This window comes from Callithrix jacchus, chromosome 5, assembly GCF_049354715.1.
Source record: "Callithrix jacchus isolate 240 chromosome 5, calJac240_pri, whole genome shotgun sequence".
Lineage (NCBI taxonomy): Eukaryota > Metazoa > Chordata > Mammalia > Primates > Cebidae > Callithrix > Callithrix jacchus.
This window is the reverse complement of record NC_133506.1, coordinates 148,622,916-148,641,532: the sequence shown is the minus strand read 5'-3', so window position 1 is coordinate 148,641,532 and position 18,617 is coordinate 148,622,916. Positions and strand designations below refer to the sequence as shown.

Sequence of the window (18,617 nt, the reverse complement as noted above, 5' to 3'; positions counted from 1 at the left end):
TTCCAAGAGGCTGTAGTTAATAAGGGAATATCACACCATACCTGGATTACTAATGAACAATGGGAAAGGGCAGAGATTAATGGAGCCAAGAAGTAGAAATGCTGATCCAAAGAAGTAATGCTGGGAAATTCAGGATCTCAGAGTAAGTGCCGGAGAAAGGAGAATTAGCCAGTTCCCTGCGTTTTAATCCATTTGTGTATCACTTAAGAAGCTTCTTGACCTTTCTGGATTCTAAGAAGTTTCTTGACCTTTCTGGATTCTATCTGCTCTATTAACCCTCCGAAATTTACTACTGTCAGACCACCTATGCACGCCTGGGAGGAACAGTGAGGTGCCTCTCCTAACTCCCACCCCTGCCAAGAATTTAGAGACCAGGTAAATAAGACTAGCCTCTGAGATTAGAATCAACACATAAAAGGCTAGGGTAGAGATATACAAATTAAACCCTAAAGGGACAGGATAGTACCTAAACCAGCAAGTCTTGCTGTTGGACTGAATGTATAATGCGGTGTGAGGAATAACAAGTCCATTACAAGGGGCATTGGACAGTGAAGGGAGCTTAGGAAAGGCAGTCACCAGGGCCAGGAACGTTTTAGGTAAGCAGAGATATGGGAGATGAACCCCAGTAATCTCTGAGGCCACTGGGTTCTTAAAGAATGACTTGCTGGCTCAGATTCCATTAGCATCAAGGCTTCTTCTGAGCTAGACTTTTGACTCTCAAAAGAAATAACATGTTTATCAGGCTTGTTATCATTTGCTTGTCAGTTATATTTCACATGATTAAAAGGAAGCTGATATTCCAGGTTATATATATAGTTATTCCTCTTAATAACTCTGTAATTCCAAGAACTATCAGCTCGGGAACATAAGGAGTTTCTGTGCAGAGCCCCTGACTTCATCCTGGACTGCATTGAGTCCACAGGTGAATGGACCCTTTGGGATCCACCTGGGTCATACCATTCCTTTCAAATACCTGTAGACAAGTCTCTGCTCCAAAGCGCAAAATAGATCCCTACTTTTTATTTAGCTCAAGTTTAAAAACCTGGGTCCTTGGCCAGGCATGGTGGCTCACACCTATTATCCCAACATTTTGGGTGGTTTGAGACAAGTCTTGGGAATATAGCGAGACCCCAGCTCTGCCAAAAAAAAAAAAAAAAAAAAAGCTGAGCATGGTGGTGTATGCCTGTGGTCCCAGCTACTTGGAAAGCTGAGGTGGGAAGATTGATTGAGTCTGGGAGTTGAAGTTTGTAGTAAGCCATGAGCACATCACTGCACTCCAGACTGGTGACAGAGGGAGACACTGTCTCAAACAATACAAAGCAAAAAACAAATCAGCCAACAAAAAACCTGGGTCTGGCTTTCAGACTGGAAATTTCCCCATAGTCCCTATGCACCATATCTCCCACTGTGTTTACCATGAGATTGCCCCTCTCGTATTTCATAAAATGAGGCTAATAGACCTTTCCTTACATGCTCCTTGCTTGGAATTACATTTCTTCTCTTTAGTTTAATAAAATCCCACCCCATTCTTCAAAGTGTAATTCATGTTCCACTTTTTCCAAGAAACCTTGCCTATGGTTCTAGCCTGACTTCTCCTCTCACTAAATTCCAGAAACAGGTATGGTCAGTACCACATAACTTTCACTCGGTTATACTCCAGTCTTGTGCTCATGTTTAAATGATCTGTGTGTGCTGCTGTTGCCTATCCACTTGTCAGTTCTCTGGAAAAAATGGAAGTACAACCAAACCAGTTATTGGTAAACTGCATGAGGGCTAGCCATGCCTTTTAAGAATTATTTGATGGTCTCAATAGTAACTAGGCACAGAGTAAACCAATAATAAATATTTCCAGTGGATAGGTCTTCGTAAGTTGGAAATACATAAGCACAAACAGTTTTTAAACAATTTGTTCATTTAACAACTTTTTTATCGTATAATCTAGGCAAGAGTCTAGTTTCCCCTAATAAATTAATGCTAAAGAAGCATCCATATGCAGAGTTTTTAGTGGATATTCACAGTTTTTAGTCGGATCTCTGAAACTGATGACTTTAAAGGCATCTTTAATTGTCCCACCAAGTTTTCCAGAACATCTTTAGTTGCACTAGGATCAAACTGTTACATTGTTTTGATTTCTCAAAATGAAGTTTGCTGTTTTGATCTACATGAAGTTCTCAGGAAATGTTTATTTTTAAAGGTTTATTAAAGTAGCTAAGGTAACCAGAAGCAACCTATCAACAATTTTACCAGACCTCTTTTAAACTGCATATCGACATCTTTGGGGTTATGAGAGCTGATTAACAGACTGAAGAACTTTGTTGTGGGATTTGGGAGTGCTGATTTCCAGAGTCTGAAGTTGGAATGGAATCCTATTATGCTCCCAGTCTAGAACACCTGGCCCAATAGCTAACTGTCAATTCAATCGATGATCTTGCCATACTGCCTGCGAAGTGGGCAACTGCATAACATAATGTGTTTTGTAATTAAAAAAGAAAGTCCTCAATTCATGAAAAGAGCACCTATGAAAATACATGTAGAAAACTTCAAATGGGAATACTATTTTGAAATATAGCAAAGAAAAGTCAAGAAACGTAGATGTGAACATAACGAAAAAGCTGATAAAAGCAGTGTAAGTTTTAAAGTTTTCATAAGTAAAGAATAATTTGTATTGAACTAGAAGTCAAAGATAAAACACTGGAAAGTTACTTAAACATTAACCGCTAAAGAGATGAAATAATATTGAATTATCTTCCAAAATCTCTGAATTCAAGAATGACATAGGGATAATCATTTTCAAGAACTCGATTTAAAACAAAATAGGGAACAGTTTCCCTTTAAAACATATTTTCTCAAACCAAAAGGCCTCCACATTACAGCCTCTATTTCTAAAACTTTTGTATTAGAATTTAGACATATGAAATTTATAATACTGTTTTACACACAGCAAACCTTTCCCTTCTATTATAACTATTGTTGTAAGGCTTCAATACTGTTCTGTGATCACTTCTCAAAAGGCTTATTCACTTCAATGTTAGGTGTGCAATTGAGTGCAAATGCTTTATATTTCATTTTGTTCAAAGCACATAAATGTGTATATAAATATTTTAGTTCATACTCATGGTAGCAAAAGTCAAATCCACTGAAGTGGTTATTTCTATTAGAGCAAAACTAGTAAGTGGCTTTTAAGGTACAGTTTAATTTTCCTAGGTGGTATGTGACCCTACTTTAGGTCAAAGTTCATAAGCAGAACTGGTAACTAAGATGTTCACAAGTGACTGCTTTTTGATGAGCTTGTATATTAAGCCATATGTTTTCCTTCTCCTGGTCACATACTACATACCTCAAGCTATCTAGATAGCTGACACCCAGATGGGTAGAAAGAAGGCAATTTCAACCCCTTGTGAAATCCCATTTCATGCATCTTGGAGAAATCCAAATATGCATGACAATAAAATGTCTCACAGAGACAAGAATTCTTGCAAACAGATTTCTAGTAATGAAATTAAAAGCATATCTGAATCCCTCTGCTAGCTCACAAGAGCAGGCAAATGTCAAAAGCAAAGAAGAGCTTTGCGTTGGAATTGCTGTATAATTCTCACGCAGACTCTATTTTAAATTCCCTGGCTCTGAATTTTTCTTCCAGTGAAGACTTGAACACACCCTCAGACTCTCTGGCTTTTTAAGTTTTCACCTCTATGTTTACTCATCTCTCTAAGATGCAAAGAAGTACAGAGAGAACCACTATACTGTGTGCTTTCTCCTCCGATGTGAAGAATATAAATTACAAGGATGAGTGCTGCTTTGAAAAAAGAGTGGTAAACTTTCAAAGTTAGCACTTGGCAAAGGAAAACATGCCTAACTAATCTAAAATCCCCAATGGAACGTCTTAGGTTTCACAGGTATATTAAAATGCATTAAGAATATTCTACAGATCTCTTGGCAGTTTTGATTTCAAGATGTTGGAGCAGAATCCTACTATTTCAGGAAAATGCAACAGTTACATTTGAGACTGCAGGAATACAGAATTATGTAAGGCACTGCAGAGTTTGTGAGACCAAATGTTTCTGTGAACACCACTCACAATTCAGCACATTGGAATGAGTAAAGGGAGCCTCCTGTTCACCAACAAAGCGCACACGCATGCTAGGGGGACAGGCGCAGAGGTGGCTGGCTCGCGGCTTTCTCTCTGCCCTGGCAAAGGAGGAGGGGGAAGAAGAGAGAGGGAAGGCAAAGTACCGTCTTGTCCAGGCACTGAAGGCAGTTATAAGGCTTGCAGCAGCAATGGCCCATCCCGGCAGGCTGGCTGGCAAGGGGACCTCCTTCATTCAACGTGTCAGCGGGCAACTCCTAAGCCGAGGTACTGGCACACAGGAAAGGGGCGCGCCGCTGGGAGCTGTCACAACTTCCATGTGGTCGCCTCGGCTACCTTATTTCTCCTAAACTTCAGGAATCCAGGAAGCAGAGGAAAGAGAGGACGAGGAGAGCAGGGCAGCAGCAATCGGATCTTGCTGCTGCGGGAGGGAGGGCGGGCGGGAGCGAGGAAGGGAGGGGACGGGCGGGAGGGAGGGTCACCTTGCCACTGGAATCCTCGGAGTGAGGCAAATCAATAGTCGCATAACAACAGAGCATTTGCCAATGCTGGCTCCTTAAGAGGACAGCCAGCCTGCTCTCTACCGGGTGCCACGCTCCCAGCCCTCCCCTTGCGGGGATGCGCCTCCGCACAGCGCAGACACGCCTGGAGCGGATGCAGCAAGCACAAAAGGCGAGCCTGGGCTTCAGGGCACTGCCTGGGGACGCCCGAAAGGGCTGCCAGGGCTTGGCTCTGCTGCAATCCTAGCTCCTATTTTTCTGGCAAGTAAAAATATTTATAAATGTGATGTATATGGCTTCTTCTCCCACGAAACTCTTCTCAGAATATTTGTTGCTAATGGGAACCACCAATTGCTCATTTTCTAATTTGCATGCCATGAACATTTTTTTTTTGCCTTATTTGATGAAATCTTCATATTTAAAATATCACTGTGAAATTGCTTGCCTGGGCTGACATACACACACCATTCCGTTGGCTTGAGTAATTAAAATTGGGGTTTGGGTAGGTATTTCTCCTACGCAAATTGGCATAAAAGACTTTAAAAGACTTGCTCTTTCTAGTTTTTCAGACAGTTAAAAATCAGAAAGGGAAAGAATCAGGGAGCAAAAGTTTGTTTTTGTTTTCTCAAAAAAGACTTGGTATTTACAAATATATTTATGTAATCCTGTAAGTAAAAGAAGTAAATATTTACACGATAGATTGTATATGCCCTGATACCTCAGAGGAGAAATCCTGACATTTCTCATGTTTACAAATATACAATTATATTTTTGCCCACTACCTTGCCTAAGGCTGTAAACAGACAATAGTTGTTAAAACTAGATGATTTTACCCCCAAGCAGATTTTAATTAAGTACTATAGGCTTGGAGAAAGGAAAGTATTTAGTGATCAAATAGGAACAGACTGGAATATTTGCCTTAAACTCGAAGGAATAAACTGAAGCCTTTCTTTAAAGCTAACAGGTAAATTAGCATAATCCTTCAGGAAGCCGATTTGGCTGTACCTGTCAAAATATTAAATGTACGCACACCTTGACCCAACATTTCCACATCTATGCCATAATAATACTCACATAAATATACAAGTGGGTATGCATAAGGGTCTTCAGTATCGTTGGTAAGATCATAAAAATGGGGAATATTTTAGATTTTCAATGCCTATTATATGGAAAGATAATACATTGTTGACTGAGAAAGTAAACTTTTATATATATTAAAAAAAAGCAAACATACACATTTGCGTATGTTTGAAGTAAAGCTTTGGAAAGATACGCACATTCATGTAACCGCAGCGGACCCTTGAGGGATGGAAAACAGGAGGGCGTGAATTTCCACTTTCTACCCTCTCATGAGCATATTTTATTCTTACTGTTTTAAAACAAAATGTGTCAGGGAAAAGGCAGGGACCTCCATCTGGACTCTGTGATGTTGTGAGGTCCAGAGCTGCCTCTCGCTCACTCAGGCTAATGCTCCTTGGCAGTGAGCTTGGGCAGACCTCTCAGAGGGAGAGAAGCTCACAGGACCTTGAGTTCAAACCTGGGCTGAAAGCTGTTCCTAGTGCTTTGAAATCTGTGATAAAAACTTTATGTTGCAAAAAGTGGTGGCTTAGTACAGCCCCCAACGCTCACAGCAGCATTATTCGCATTAGCCAAAAGATGGAAGCAACCAGAATGTCCACCAACCGATGAATGGATAAACCAAATGTGGTGTGTGCATGCAGTGGAACATTAGTGAGCCTTAAAAAGGAAGGAAATGCTGACAGGTGTTACAACATGGATGAAACTTGAGGATATCATGTTAAGTGAAATAAGCCAGTCACAAAAGGACAAATAGTGTATGATTCCACTCATATGAAATTCCTAGAGTGGCCAAATTAACAGACACAGAAAGTGGAACGGTGGTTGCCAGGGGCTGGGGGAAGGGAGAGGTAGGGAATTGTTCAATGAATACAGAGTTTTCATTTTAGAAGATGAAGAGTTCTGGAGACGCAAATATACAGACTGTCCCCCACTTATGATGGTTCCATTTATGACTTTTCCACTTTACGATGGTGACACATTCAGAACACCCCTCGATTTACAATGGGGCTATAGCAGAATAAATCCCTCAAAAATTGAAAATACCATTCAGTTGAAAGTGCATTTTCATAACCCTGTTGTAAGTTGAGGATCATCTGTACTTAATACTAAACTGTACACTCAAAAATAGTGAAGAAGGGGAATTTTTTGTTATATTTTATCACAGTTTTTCTAAAAGAGAAGTGGTAGCTTGCATTTACCTGGAGGCAGACAGCTCCTGAGCTGCAGGTATGGAGTGAATCAAGACAGAGCAAAGCCCCATTACGGACGGAGCCAGGCAGGGTGGGAAGGCCCGCGAAGTGAAGCTCCCTACATTGATTTAAAAAATGCTTTCTTCCAGCGGAGTTATCTTCCTGCAGATAGTTCCCCTTAGGAAACGTTTTTTTTTTTTTTTTTCTAAATTATGGTTTAGAGTGCACCATACTAGAAAATTGCTTCTTATTCTTAGGAGATGTAGGAGAGGCCTTGCTGACCAGTTGCTCTTAGGAGATAAGTGTGAGACTGGAGGAGCTTCACAAAAAGAGGCGATTTTCAGCTTCTCTTCTGGGGCCCAGAGGGCACTGAAGGGCACATCACTTCCGTCGTGCAGTCCTTCCTACATGGTTGAAAATGCATGTACTATCTCAGTGCACACGACCCAGATTTTGAGAAATGTATTTGTGTTTCAGAATTGTGCCTTGTTTCCTCTACATGCTATGAAAATTACAAACGTACTGAAAATGGAGATAAATACCAAAGGTCTTCATACTCCTATCTCCAGGTTCAACGGTCATCAAGGTGTTGGCATACTTGTTTCATCTTTCCTTTTTTATTTTTATTTTTTTACTTTTTCTTCACATACCCCTCACCCCAATTCAGCAATGACCAAGACTGTTACCTTATTTTCATTTGTCCCTTGTCTTTCTTTTTTAAAGTATTTTTTCCTTTTCTTTCTTTTTTGTTGTTGTTGAGACAAAGTCGCACTCTGTCACCCAGGCTGGAGTGTAGTGCTGCCATCTCAGCTCAATGCAAACTCCGCCTCTTAGGTTCACACGATTCTCCTCTCTCAGCCTCCTGAGTAACTTAGGAGCTCGCCAACATGCCCCGCTAATTTTTGTATTTTTAGTAGAGATGGGGGTTTACCATGTTGGCCAGGCTGCTCTCGAACTCCTAACCTCAAGTGAACTGCCCACCTTGGCCTCCCTCAGTGCTGCGATTACAGGTGTAAGCCACCACACCTGGTCTGTTGTTAAAGTATTTCTAAGCAAAGCTCTATATACTTTAGTATGCATTGCTAAAAATTATGAACATTTTCTTACATAACCACAATGCCATTAAAACAGTAAAACTGACAATTATTCCTTGGTATCCAATACCTAGCTTATAAAAAAAATCTGGCTGGTTTCTAAAAAAAAAGAAGTTTTTTTTTCTGGTTTCTTTGTTTGAATCAGGACCCAAACGAGGCCCACATATTATATCAGGTTTTCAGTCTCTTGGGTTTTCTATGAACGGCAATCCCCACCCCTCCTCTCCTTTCACCGCCATACCATTGACTTGTTCAGAAACTGGGTCAGCCACCCTGTAGAATGTCCTACATGCTGGATTTGGCTCTTTGTTTCTTTGTAATGTCACTTCACCTGTTCCTGCATCCCTTTAAGTGAAATTTAGCTCTCAAATCTGGGTTAGATTCAAGCTCAATTTTGGGGATAATATCTCAAAACTGATGTTAACTGATGCCGTGAGCATCATGTTGCATTCCGTGGGGAAGCACCTACCTGGGTGTTCCAATTTTAGTGAGCTGGAGTGGATCTGGATGTGATAGCCTCACCTCCATTGCAAAATTCCCCATCACCCTTTCATATAATGGCTTCATTTGTTAGTAATTATTACCTGAATCAATTATTTCACTGGGGACTGCAACATAAGGTTCTGATTATTTTTGTCTTTTTGCATTTATTAGATGGAATTTTTCCTCATCAACTGGGATGACTTTCTTTGATACACATTTTTAAATTGATACATATTTATGGAGTACATGTTATATTTTGATACATGCATATAAGATGTAATAATCAAATCAGAGTAATTAGGATATCCAACACTGCAAATATCTATCATTTCTTTATGTTGGGAACATTCTAAAACTTCTCTTCTAGCTATTTTGAAATATACAATAAATTATTGTTGGCTGGGCATGGTGGCTCACATCTGTAATCCCAGCACTTTGAGAGACCAAGGTGGGCAGATCACTTTGAGGTCAGGAGTTTGAGACCAGCCTGGCCAACATGGTGAAACCCCATCTTTACTAAAAAAAAAAAAAAAAAAAAAAAAAAAATTAGTCGGGCATGGTGGTGGGTACTTATAATCCCAGCTATTCAGGAGGTTGAGGCAGGAGAATCTCTTGAACCCAGGAGGCAGAGGTTGCAATGAGCTGAGATCATGCCATTGCATTCTAGCCAGGCAATAAGAGCGAGGCTCCATCTCAAACAAACAAACAAAAAATTACTGTTAACTAGTCACCCTACTGTGCTATCGAACACTAGAACTTACTCTATCTAACTACCTGTTTGTACAACTAGGGCAATTTAAATTTCCTGCAATACAGTTTGTATAGGAAGGACAGGGTAAATGCCTAATCATTACCTTTTTTTTTTTTTGGTGATGGAGTTTCGCTCTTGTTACCCAGGCTGGAGTGGTGCAATGGTGTGATCTCGGCTCACTGCAACCTCTGCCTCCTGGGTTCAGGCAATTCTCCTGCCTCAGCCTCCTGAGTACCTGGGACTACAGGCTCGTGCCACCATGCCCAGCTAATTTTTGTATTTTTAGTAGAGACGGGGTTTCACCATGTTGATCAGGATGGTCTCGATCTCTTGACCTGGTGATCCACCCGCCTCGGCCTTCCAAAGTGCTAGGATCATAGGCGTGAGCCACAGTGCCCGGCCATCATTACCTTTTAAGTGCCAATTTCTTGAATGAAGACTTGGTGTGGAAATGGTACCCAGTGACGTTGTTACTGAGATTGTCGGTTGTTTTTCTCTCACCTTTTAAAAGTATCATTATAAATTATAAACTCATGTTTTTACACAATAGGATTGAGTCTATTGCACTAATTACCATTTTTAGATGTCAGAGTAAAAACGGTATGTCCCCTCCTCGGCCTGCAGCCCTTCTTCTTGGACCCTCTGTCCTTTCGATACAACTCACCATCTCCCTTCCTTGCTTCCTGATACAAGATATCCTAGGCTCATCTTGTGTATTTTCTCCTCCAGATGTGGAGTCATCCATCCTTGATAGGAGCCCTGGTTCCTTCTAGCTGGGAATGATAATTAGGTACCACAAGAAATGGATGCTGTTTGTTGTCTTGTGAGAGCCACATGAAGGAAGCGAGATTTCCTTTGAAGGAAGTGAGCCTTCCCACAGACAAAATGGCCTTTGAAGAAGTCACTGAAATCAGCATGGGGCCTTGGGCTGGGGTGAGAAGAAAGCAATGCCTTCTCTCAGAGCTTTCAGAGGCTAGGGCCTAAATTCCAGGTAGATGAAAAATGCTCAGCAAAATTCATTTTGAGAGAGATAAAACTGGTCCTGATAATATGGTGGCAAGCTAAGGGCCAGATAGGGAGGTCCGTTCTGAATAAAACTTCTCCAGGGACTCGCCTGAATGGTTGCATAGCTGAAAAAAAGACTAAGCTTGAAGGCAAATACAATGAGGGCTTAGACTATTGTAATTTAGCATAAAAAGAAATCATACAATTAAAAACTAGTGGCTGGGCGTGGTGGCTCACACCTGTAATTCCAGAACTTTGGGAGGCCGAGGCAGGTGGATCACCTGAGGTCAGGAGTTCAAGACCAGCCTGGCCAACATGGTGAAACCCCCATCTCTACTAAAAATACAAAAATTAGCCAGGCATGGTGGTGCACACCTGTGATCCCAGTACTGGGGAAGCTGAGGCAGGAGAATCACTTGAACCCAGGAGGTGGAGGTTGCATTGAGCTGAAATCGTGCCACTGAACTTCAGCCTGGGAAATAGGCTGAAACTTTCTTTTTAGAGACTTCATCTAAAAAGAAAAAGAAACCATGACCTCACAGGCTCATGAAATTTGGGATATTTTGTTTCCCGATATTTAAAAAAGTTTGAGGTGATTTTTACTCCTGGCATATTTTCTTGCATTGAAGTAGCAACAAACATTTAGAAAAGTCACAGGAAAGCCTAATGGTGGCTCTCCTTGGAGAAAACTTTATGGACACTCTAAAGCTTATGTCCTAAGCCACTGTGCTTTACTAACTGCATTGTAATTTGAAAACCTTCCACCTCTATGGTCCATAGAACTGCAGGCTTGTATGATAACCTGGACGAGAATCTGGACATAGGCAAATGTGAAAGGAACACATAAGTGGAATTGCCCCACATTTTTCTGCCTTGCAGCAAAAGCCTCTATTTCAATGCTTTATAAAAAGTACATTTACAAACAGATATACAAATAACTAAAAACTGACATAGTAGCCAGGCGTGGTGGCTTACACCTGTAATCCCAGCACTTTGGAGGGCCATGGTGGGCAGATCATGAGGTCAGGAGTTTGAGACTAGCCTGGCCAACATAGTTAAACCCTGTCTCTTCTAAAAATACAAAACTTAGCTGGGTGTGGTGGCAGGCACCTGTAATCCCAGCTACTCAGGAGGCTTAGGCAGGAGAATCATTGGAACCCTGGAGGCAGGGGTTGCCGTGAGCCAAGATCACACCATTGCACTCCAGTCTGGGCAGCAGGGCAAGGCTCATCTCAAACAAACAAGCAAACAAACACCTGACATAGTAGAAACATGTTTCTTTGTCTTCCTTAAATTTGGAATTCCTTTCCCTTCCCTGCCCTGCATCATCCCCGTCAGGCTCAAGTTTCCTTGGCTTAAATTCTGCTCCCTCGTATTCCCTAGCACCACCTTACCTCCTCCAGGGCCTCTGCTCAGTCCTCCAGTTTGAAGTGAATTCCCTCTTTCTCTGTGATTCCATATGCTCTTGTCCCAGGATTTCCTGCCTGACATCATGACTGTTTACCTTTGTCTTCCACAAACCAGGACACCTGTGACCTGCCTTGAGACAGGTCTCCATGAACATTCCCTGAGGCAATGCAGGATGGGACCTTGAAGGAGTCAAAGCCAAAGGTGGCTTTGTGGCAGAGGCATTTTGGTGTCCTGTGCAGTTTGTGAGCCTTGGTACCATTGACAGGAGGTCAAAGAGATGAAAACTGGATAACAGTCTCACTATTTATTTCAAGAGAAAATGATCATGAAAGAGTCTCTTACAGATTGTCAAGGCAACCATCTGTTTATTTGTGTTCCTCCACCCAGGCCCCTCCTTTTTCCATGCATCTAAAATAGCAGGAGCTATAGGGCTGGATCTTAGCAAAGGGGACTGCCAGGGCCAGGAAAATATGCACAGCTTTTACCAAACACAATCCATCTAGATTTTAATGAGGTGAGAATGGGTTGCAAAGGGAAAACAGAAAACAGAAATCTTCCAGCTGGGAATGATGGGTGGTTACGATCATCTACGCACAGTCAATAGATGCTCTGAAGCAACTTTGATGTAATAACCAGGATTTAGAAAATTAAGAAAGAAAAAAGAAGAGAGAAGTGGCATATGTGTTTCTGTGTTCTATGCTCTCAGATACCTGTCAAAAGAGAACTAAAAAAATTTCACTTTCCTATAACACCCAGACAGGAAGGTTGCTACCGATGTAAGATAATCTTTTTTTTTTCTCATCTGTTAGTCTTTGACAGTACCCTTTTTTTCCATTTTAAGTCAGTGACTAGGATGATTGCAGGAGAGGCAGCCACCTTAAGTTTCTGCATTATATGCTGAGGAACTGACTAGTCTCAAAAGAGAAGTGAAATTATATTTACTAGCTGGATAAATAGGTTGGGCAAGATTGGACAATTGATAGGTAGACTCGGATAGAGGGATGGGAAGCAGCTGGCAGAGCCCCCAAGTGCATCTGTCTATTTGACATATATTAGATAGAAAGGATGAACCATAAGCTGAATATCAACCAACGACGTGACTGTTGCTATAAGGAAAGAATGCAGGCCAGGTGTGGTGGCTCCTGCCTGTAATCCCAGCACTTTGGTAGGCTGAGGTAGGCGATCACTTGAGGTCAGGAGCTGGAGACCAGCCTGGCCAACATGGTGAAACCTTCCATCTACTAAAAATACAAAAATTAGCTGGGTGTGGTGCCAGGTACCTCTGATCCTAGCTACTGGGGAGACAGAGGCAGGAGAATCGCTTGAATCCAGGAGGCAGAGGTTGCAGTGAGCTGAGATTGAACCACTGCACTCCAGACTGGGGGACAGAGTAAGACTCTGTCTCAAAAAGAAAGAAAGAAAGAATGGAAGACAAAGAGAGAGTTTCAACATAGGGATTGATTTCAGTTGGGTGATTTTGGGTCACTTACTCTCTCAGAGCCTCAGTTTTCTTCTCTATAAGATGGAGATAAAACTATTCTACTATATAAGGTTTCTGGAATTGGTTCTATAATTTGATTAGATTTGAAGATGCTATCTATTTCCGGCTGAACTGTTTACGGAAAGATGCAAAATTTCAGCATTGGCTATTTCTTACCAGCCACTTACAAGAAGCAAGACTGCCACTGTATATGACACTTCCAGAAAAATTTTTTTAAATGAATGAACATAATGATGTTGGCTGGTTGCTCCTAATGTCACTAGACACAGTAGTGCAAGAAAAGGATGAGCTCAGGGATTCATATTTCCAGCTCAAGTGTTGCCTAAATAACCTAAGAGCTTCTACATGTGCCCTGAAGAAGACCCTTATCCTTTTAACTGCAGGGCTGACATTGCTGAAACCCAAACAAAAAATTTCATCCTGTGATGGCTGCATGACAACACAAGTTGAACCCCAGCTACAGCAGCTACTGTCTACCGTTAAAGTGAAAGCACTGCTTTGGAAAGAATGGGAGTCTGTGAACTGGGATGGAGACATGTGGGAAGGCCCTGATGAAACTGAGGACATGGAGTCCCTACATTCTGATGAGTGTTCTTTGCCAGTGGAAGAGGTCTCCTCAGCCCTGACAGAATTGGTCCCCTACCTCCAATGGAAGTGGCCTCCCTAACCCCAGAGGAAGTGGCCTTCCCACCTTTAGTGGTATTGGCCTCTCCATCTCCAGCCTTTTCACCTCTGTTCTGAGGGTATTAACCCTGCACTACTTGAGGAAACTGTAATGGCCTCTCTTGAGGCAGGGGCTGTGCAACACAATGGTGACTCTTCCCAGAATCTGCCCCCACCCCTCCTCTTTGCTTCTAGACCTATAATGAGACTCAAGTCCCAGCAGGTGCATAAAGATGAGGTACAATGTATGACCCATGAGGAAGGGCATGGCATTTCAAAGGAACTACTTGATTTTTCTAATTTATACAGACAGAATTCCAAGGGACATGTATAAAGATGGATGAATAATAGTGCAAGAAACATAAAGTTGGATGAGGCTGAATTTATTGACATGGGCTCACTAAGCAGAGATTCTGCATTTAATGTTGCAGCTTGAGGAGCCCAAAAGGGCTCTAATGGTTTGGCTGGCCAAAACATGAACCAAAAGGTAGCCCTTAGTGAGTGAACTCAACATGCTGGCCATGCCTTGGTTTAATGTAGAGAAAGGGATTCAAAAGCTGAGAGACACTGACATGTCAGAGGGGATTTGTCACTTGAGACCTACCCACACACACTGGGAGGGTCTAGAAGGCAGACATTTCACCACGACTATGAGAAACAAATCTGTGAAGGGAGCTCCAGCATCCTAGAAGAGCTCTGTGATCTTCCTTCCTCATAGGTCAGACCTCACAGTCACTGGGCTGGGAACCCTAAATGCAGCAGGGTAACTGAACCAGAGGGAAGCAGGGGCCAGGTGGTGCACTCAACTGCTAAAGGCAAGATAGTATGGTTATGAGGGACTGCGTTAACTTCTCTTCCCAGGTCCACAAGGGGCGTGGTTTCAAAGGCAGAAATTTCCCAGCGACATGCCCAACCTGCCTTCATTCACGTCCCCATCTGGGGACTAGAGTTCTTTGTCGAACTTTTGCGAGGCGGGCTGGGTACACTGCCCAGGTGAGTTTCCTTTGTTTAAAAAGCCCAAAAAAGCCTTGGAAGGAGGGGTTTTATTGCAAGCCAGGCAGCCAATCCAGCATCAGAGTCAAAGATCAATCACTCCAGAGGAAGTTTGGAAAAGCTCCTCACACTGGATGAGAACTTAAATAAAGCAGGAGTAATTCCAGGGTTAAATTCCTCCTACTCCCTGACCTATACGGATTTCCCTCTCTGGGATCCCCTTCCATGACAGCGTGGGAGCACTCTGTCTCTGTCTCTCTCTCTTTCTCTTTCTTTCTCTCTCTCTCTCTCTGCCTAATAAATCACTTTTCTGCAAAGCTCTTTGGATCCGATATTTACTTGAACAATATCACCACGCCGCCTGAGTTCGTGAGATAACTTTGTCCTTTACCTTCTTTGCTTTCCTAAATTAATCAATTCTTTATTTTGGTTTGTTCTCTGTCCATTTCTATTCTTCATTTTTTTTTTAATTTTTATTTTTTTTCATATCCCGAATGCTAGTTTAGTATGTTTAGCTCATTTTGAATGTTCTTGCTTCATGGCTGTTTTCTTGGAAGAAGTTTTCAGCAGTCGAGGAATGTTGGATCTTATTTTCTAATTCTTTATAATAACTCTGTATCTGTTTGTTCAAATTTTTTCTATTTATTTCTCTAGTATTGAGTTGCTTTTTAGGATTCCTAATTTGGTGCCTTTTGTCACGGAACAAAGTTCAGACTTTTTAGTGGCCCTCGTGAGAGCCCAAGGATCTGGAAAAAAACACATAGGATCAGGGAACAGTGAGTGTCACTGGAATGCCTCTGCAGCCCTGCTCCTGCCCCCTGGTTACAGTTACTGTCATAGACAGCAGAGTCCAAACAGCAATCAGAATAGTCTAACTCATGCAGAACTATGGAAGTTGGCTAGCTGATCATGATATTCCTAGAAGTGAAACAGATAGGAAGTAGATTAAATTCTTACTTGATGATCTGTATGAGTAGAAAAGTTCTAGGTCAGGTGAACAAAGTCTAACCTTAATCATAAAAACAAGAGGGTCATGGCCACTCAATCAATTCCCAGACTTGGGTCAGTTTACAGACTCAGAACCCTTTGAATGATGGGGAAGCTGGAGATCCTTGAGGAAATCCCTTCCTCAAGGTCCCCAACATACTACTGAAAATTCCTACTGAAAAATACAATCTTTATTCCAGCCTCTGCCAAAGGGACCAGTGCCTTTTACCGAGGTAATTATTCATTGGGAGAAAAGAAATAATTATATTTTTCAGGGACTATTGGACACCGGCTCTGAACTGACAGTAATTCCAGGAGACCCCAAACATTACTGTGGCCTACCAGTTAGAGCAGGGGCTTATGGAGGTCAGGTGAGCAATGGAGTTTTAGCTCAGGTCAGGAAATGTAGGCAAGACAAAAGAGTACCAAAAAGCCAAGACACAAATCCCTTGTTCCAGCCACCTCTCAACTCCACTAAAAAGTCTGAACTTTGTTCCGTGACAAAAGGCACCAAATTAGGAATCCTAAAAAGCAACTCGATACTAGAGGAATAAATAGAAAAAATTTGAACAAACAGATACAGAGTTATTATAAAGAATTAGAAAATAAGATCCAACACTCCTCGACTGCTAAAAACTTCTTCCAAGAAAACAGCCATGAAGCAAGAACATTTAAAATGAGCTAAACATACTAAACTAGCATTTGGGATATGAAAAAAAATAAAAATAAAAAAAAACGAAGAATAGAAATGGACAGAGAACAAACCAAAATAAAGAATTGATTAATTTAGGAAAGCAAAGAAGGTAAAGGACAAAGTTATCTCAAAAATGAAGATTAAATTACAAGGTACCCAAAGTAAGGTAAACTAAAAGGAAAATTTATTAAGGGTCATTTTAAAAGGTGGAAAAACAACTAAGAACATAAAAATGAGAAAAAGAAAAGAATATCAAGGGTCATAGGGTAAACAGAGAAAATGGAAAACAGATAAAGAAGGATTAATACTCTCATAATTCAACTATCTGAAGAGAAAAAAAATAAAGTATGATATGGCTTGGATTTTGTCCCCTCTAAATCTCCTGTTGAAATGTGGTCCCCAGTGCTGAAGGTGGGGCCTGGTGGGAGGTGTGTGGGTCATGGAGGTGATTCTCTCATGAATGGCTTGGAGCCCTCCCATGGTAAGGAATTCCCATGAGAGCTGGTTGTTTAAGGAGCCTGCACCTCACCCTTCTCTCTCTTGTCTCCTTTCTCTTCATGTGATGCACTGGCGCCCCTTTACCTTCCACCATGACTGTAAGCTTCCTGAGGTCCTCACCCGAAGCCAAACAGATGCAGGTGCCATGCCTGTACCACCTGCAGAACTGTGAGCCATAAACCTCTAAATTATAAATTACCCAGCCTCAGCTATTCCTTTACAGCAATGCAAAATGGGCCAATACAAATGCTTAAAACTATAATGTAAGAAAACTTTTCAGATAATTGAAACTTACTATTGAAAGGGCCCATGGGATACTTGGGAAAGCTAACCCAGAGTTAGCACCTTTAAGACCTATTAAACCTGTTAGAATTCAGAGACTGTAAAAAATAAAAATAAATAAATAAATAAAGACCTCTAGGCAAAAAGATCACTTAATTACAAGAGCAAAAGTATTAGATATTCAGAGGAAGACAATAGAGCAGTATTTTAAAACAAACAGACAAATGAAAAACAGCTCAATGAAAGAAAATGTGGATCTTCATTTTATATAAAGTTAAGTTGTCCAAGTATCAAGGCTATTGAAAACCTGCAAAACACACAAAGCCCTAGAGTATTTTGAACCTGTAAGTTTTTCCTGAGGAAATAGACAGAGTATGAGCTTTATTCACCTGATAGGTGATGGGAAGTTTTTCAGCAAAGGGACTGATAATACCACGCATATATATATATATATATATATATATATATATATATATATATATAATTGTAGATCTAAGACAAAAACAGAGTCAGAATGAATGCTAATGTACAAATGCTGTATGTCTTGACGAACAGAAATAATGTAACTAAAAACTGGTTAAGGGATGGAAGAGAGAATAAAGAGAGTAAAATAAACTCACTGGTTGTTGCAGAGGTAACAGGTGGGAGTTGAAGATACAATTAAAAACTGGCCGCTGGGTGCGGTGGCTCATGCCTGTAAGCCCAGTACTTTGGGAGGCCAAGGAAGGTGGATCACCTGAGGTCAAGAGTTCAAGCCCAGCCTGGCCAACATGGTGAAACCCCATCTCTACTAAAAATACAAAAAAAAAAAAACAAAATTAGACAGGTATTGCGGCGAGTGCCTGTAATCCCAGCTCCTCGGGAGGCTGAGGCAGGAGAATCACTTGAACCCAGGAGGTGGAGGTTGCATTGAGCTGAGATCATGCCACTGTACTCCAGCCTGGGTGACAAGAGTAAAACTCCATCTTAATCAAATCAACTCAAATCTGGCAAGCTGGGTGGTCAGAGGTTAACTAAGAAAATGCGACAATGTATATTGAAATATAAAGATAACCAGTAGAACAATAACAACAAACTTCTTAAATTTATTTTTTCATAATTGAAGAGTAAAGTATATGTCTTTAGAAAAAGACATGCAAGAAATGTGATATAATATATATAATTATAAAACATTATGATAGACTCAGACCAAACATATCATCCATCTCAATAAATCTAATGGACTAAAATCACCTATGGGAAGAAACACATTTTCAGTTCAGCTCACAATGTACAAGACTCAACTATATACAATACCCAAGATCCATTAAACAAAGTGATTAAGAAGGCAAATTACAAATGGAGAGAAAAAGAAATTCCAGGAAAATGGAAACAACAAGAAGGCAGAGGTAGGAATCTG

General features: G+C 41.2%; 1 protein-coding gene across 8 annotated transcripts in view; it reads right to left on the bottom strand.

The window, feature by feature from the left end:
- MTUS2 (microtubule associated scaffold protein 2) overlaps positions 1-18,617 on the bottom strand; it is a 744,933-nt gene that overhangs the window by 72,459 nt on the left and 653,857 nt on the right. The window contains exon 1 of one of the 8 annotated variants that reach the window (XM_035303358.3): positions 4,234-4,359. The exons of the other annotated variants lie outside the window; for them this stretch is intronic. Within the exon in view, the coding sequence (XP_035159249.2) occupies positions 4,234-4,287 (54 nt within the window). The 5' untranslated portion in view covers positions 4,288-4,359. Of the gene's footprint in view, positions 1-4,233; positions 4,360-18,617 lie in introns of those variants that run through there. 8 annotated transcript variants of the gene reach the window in all.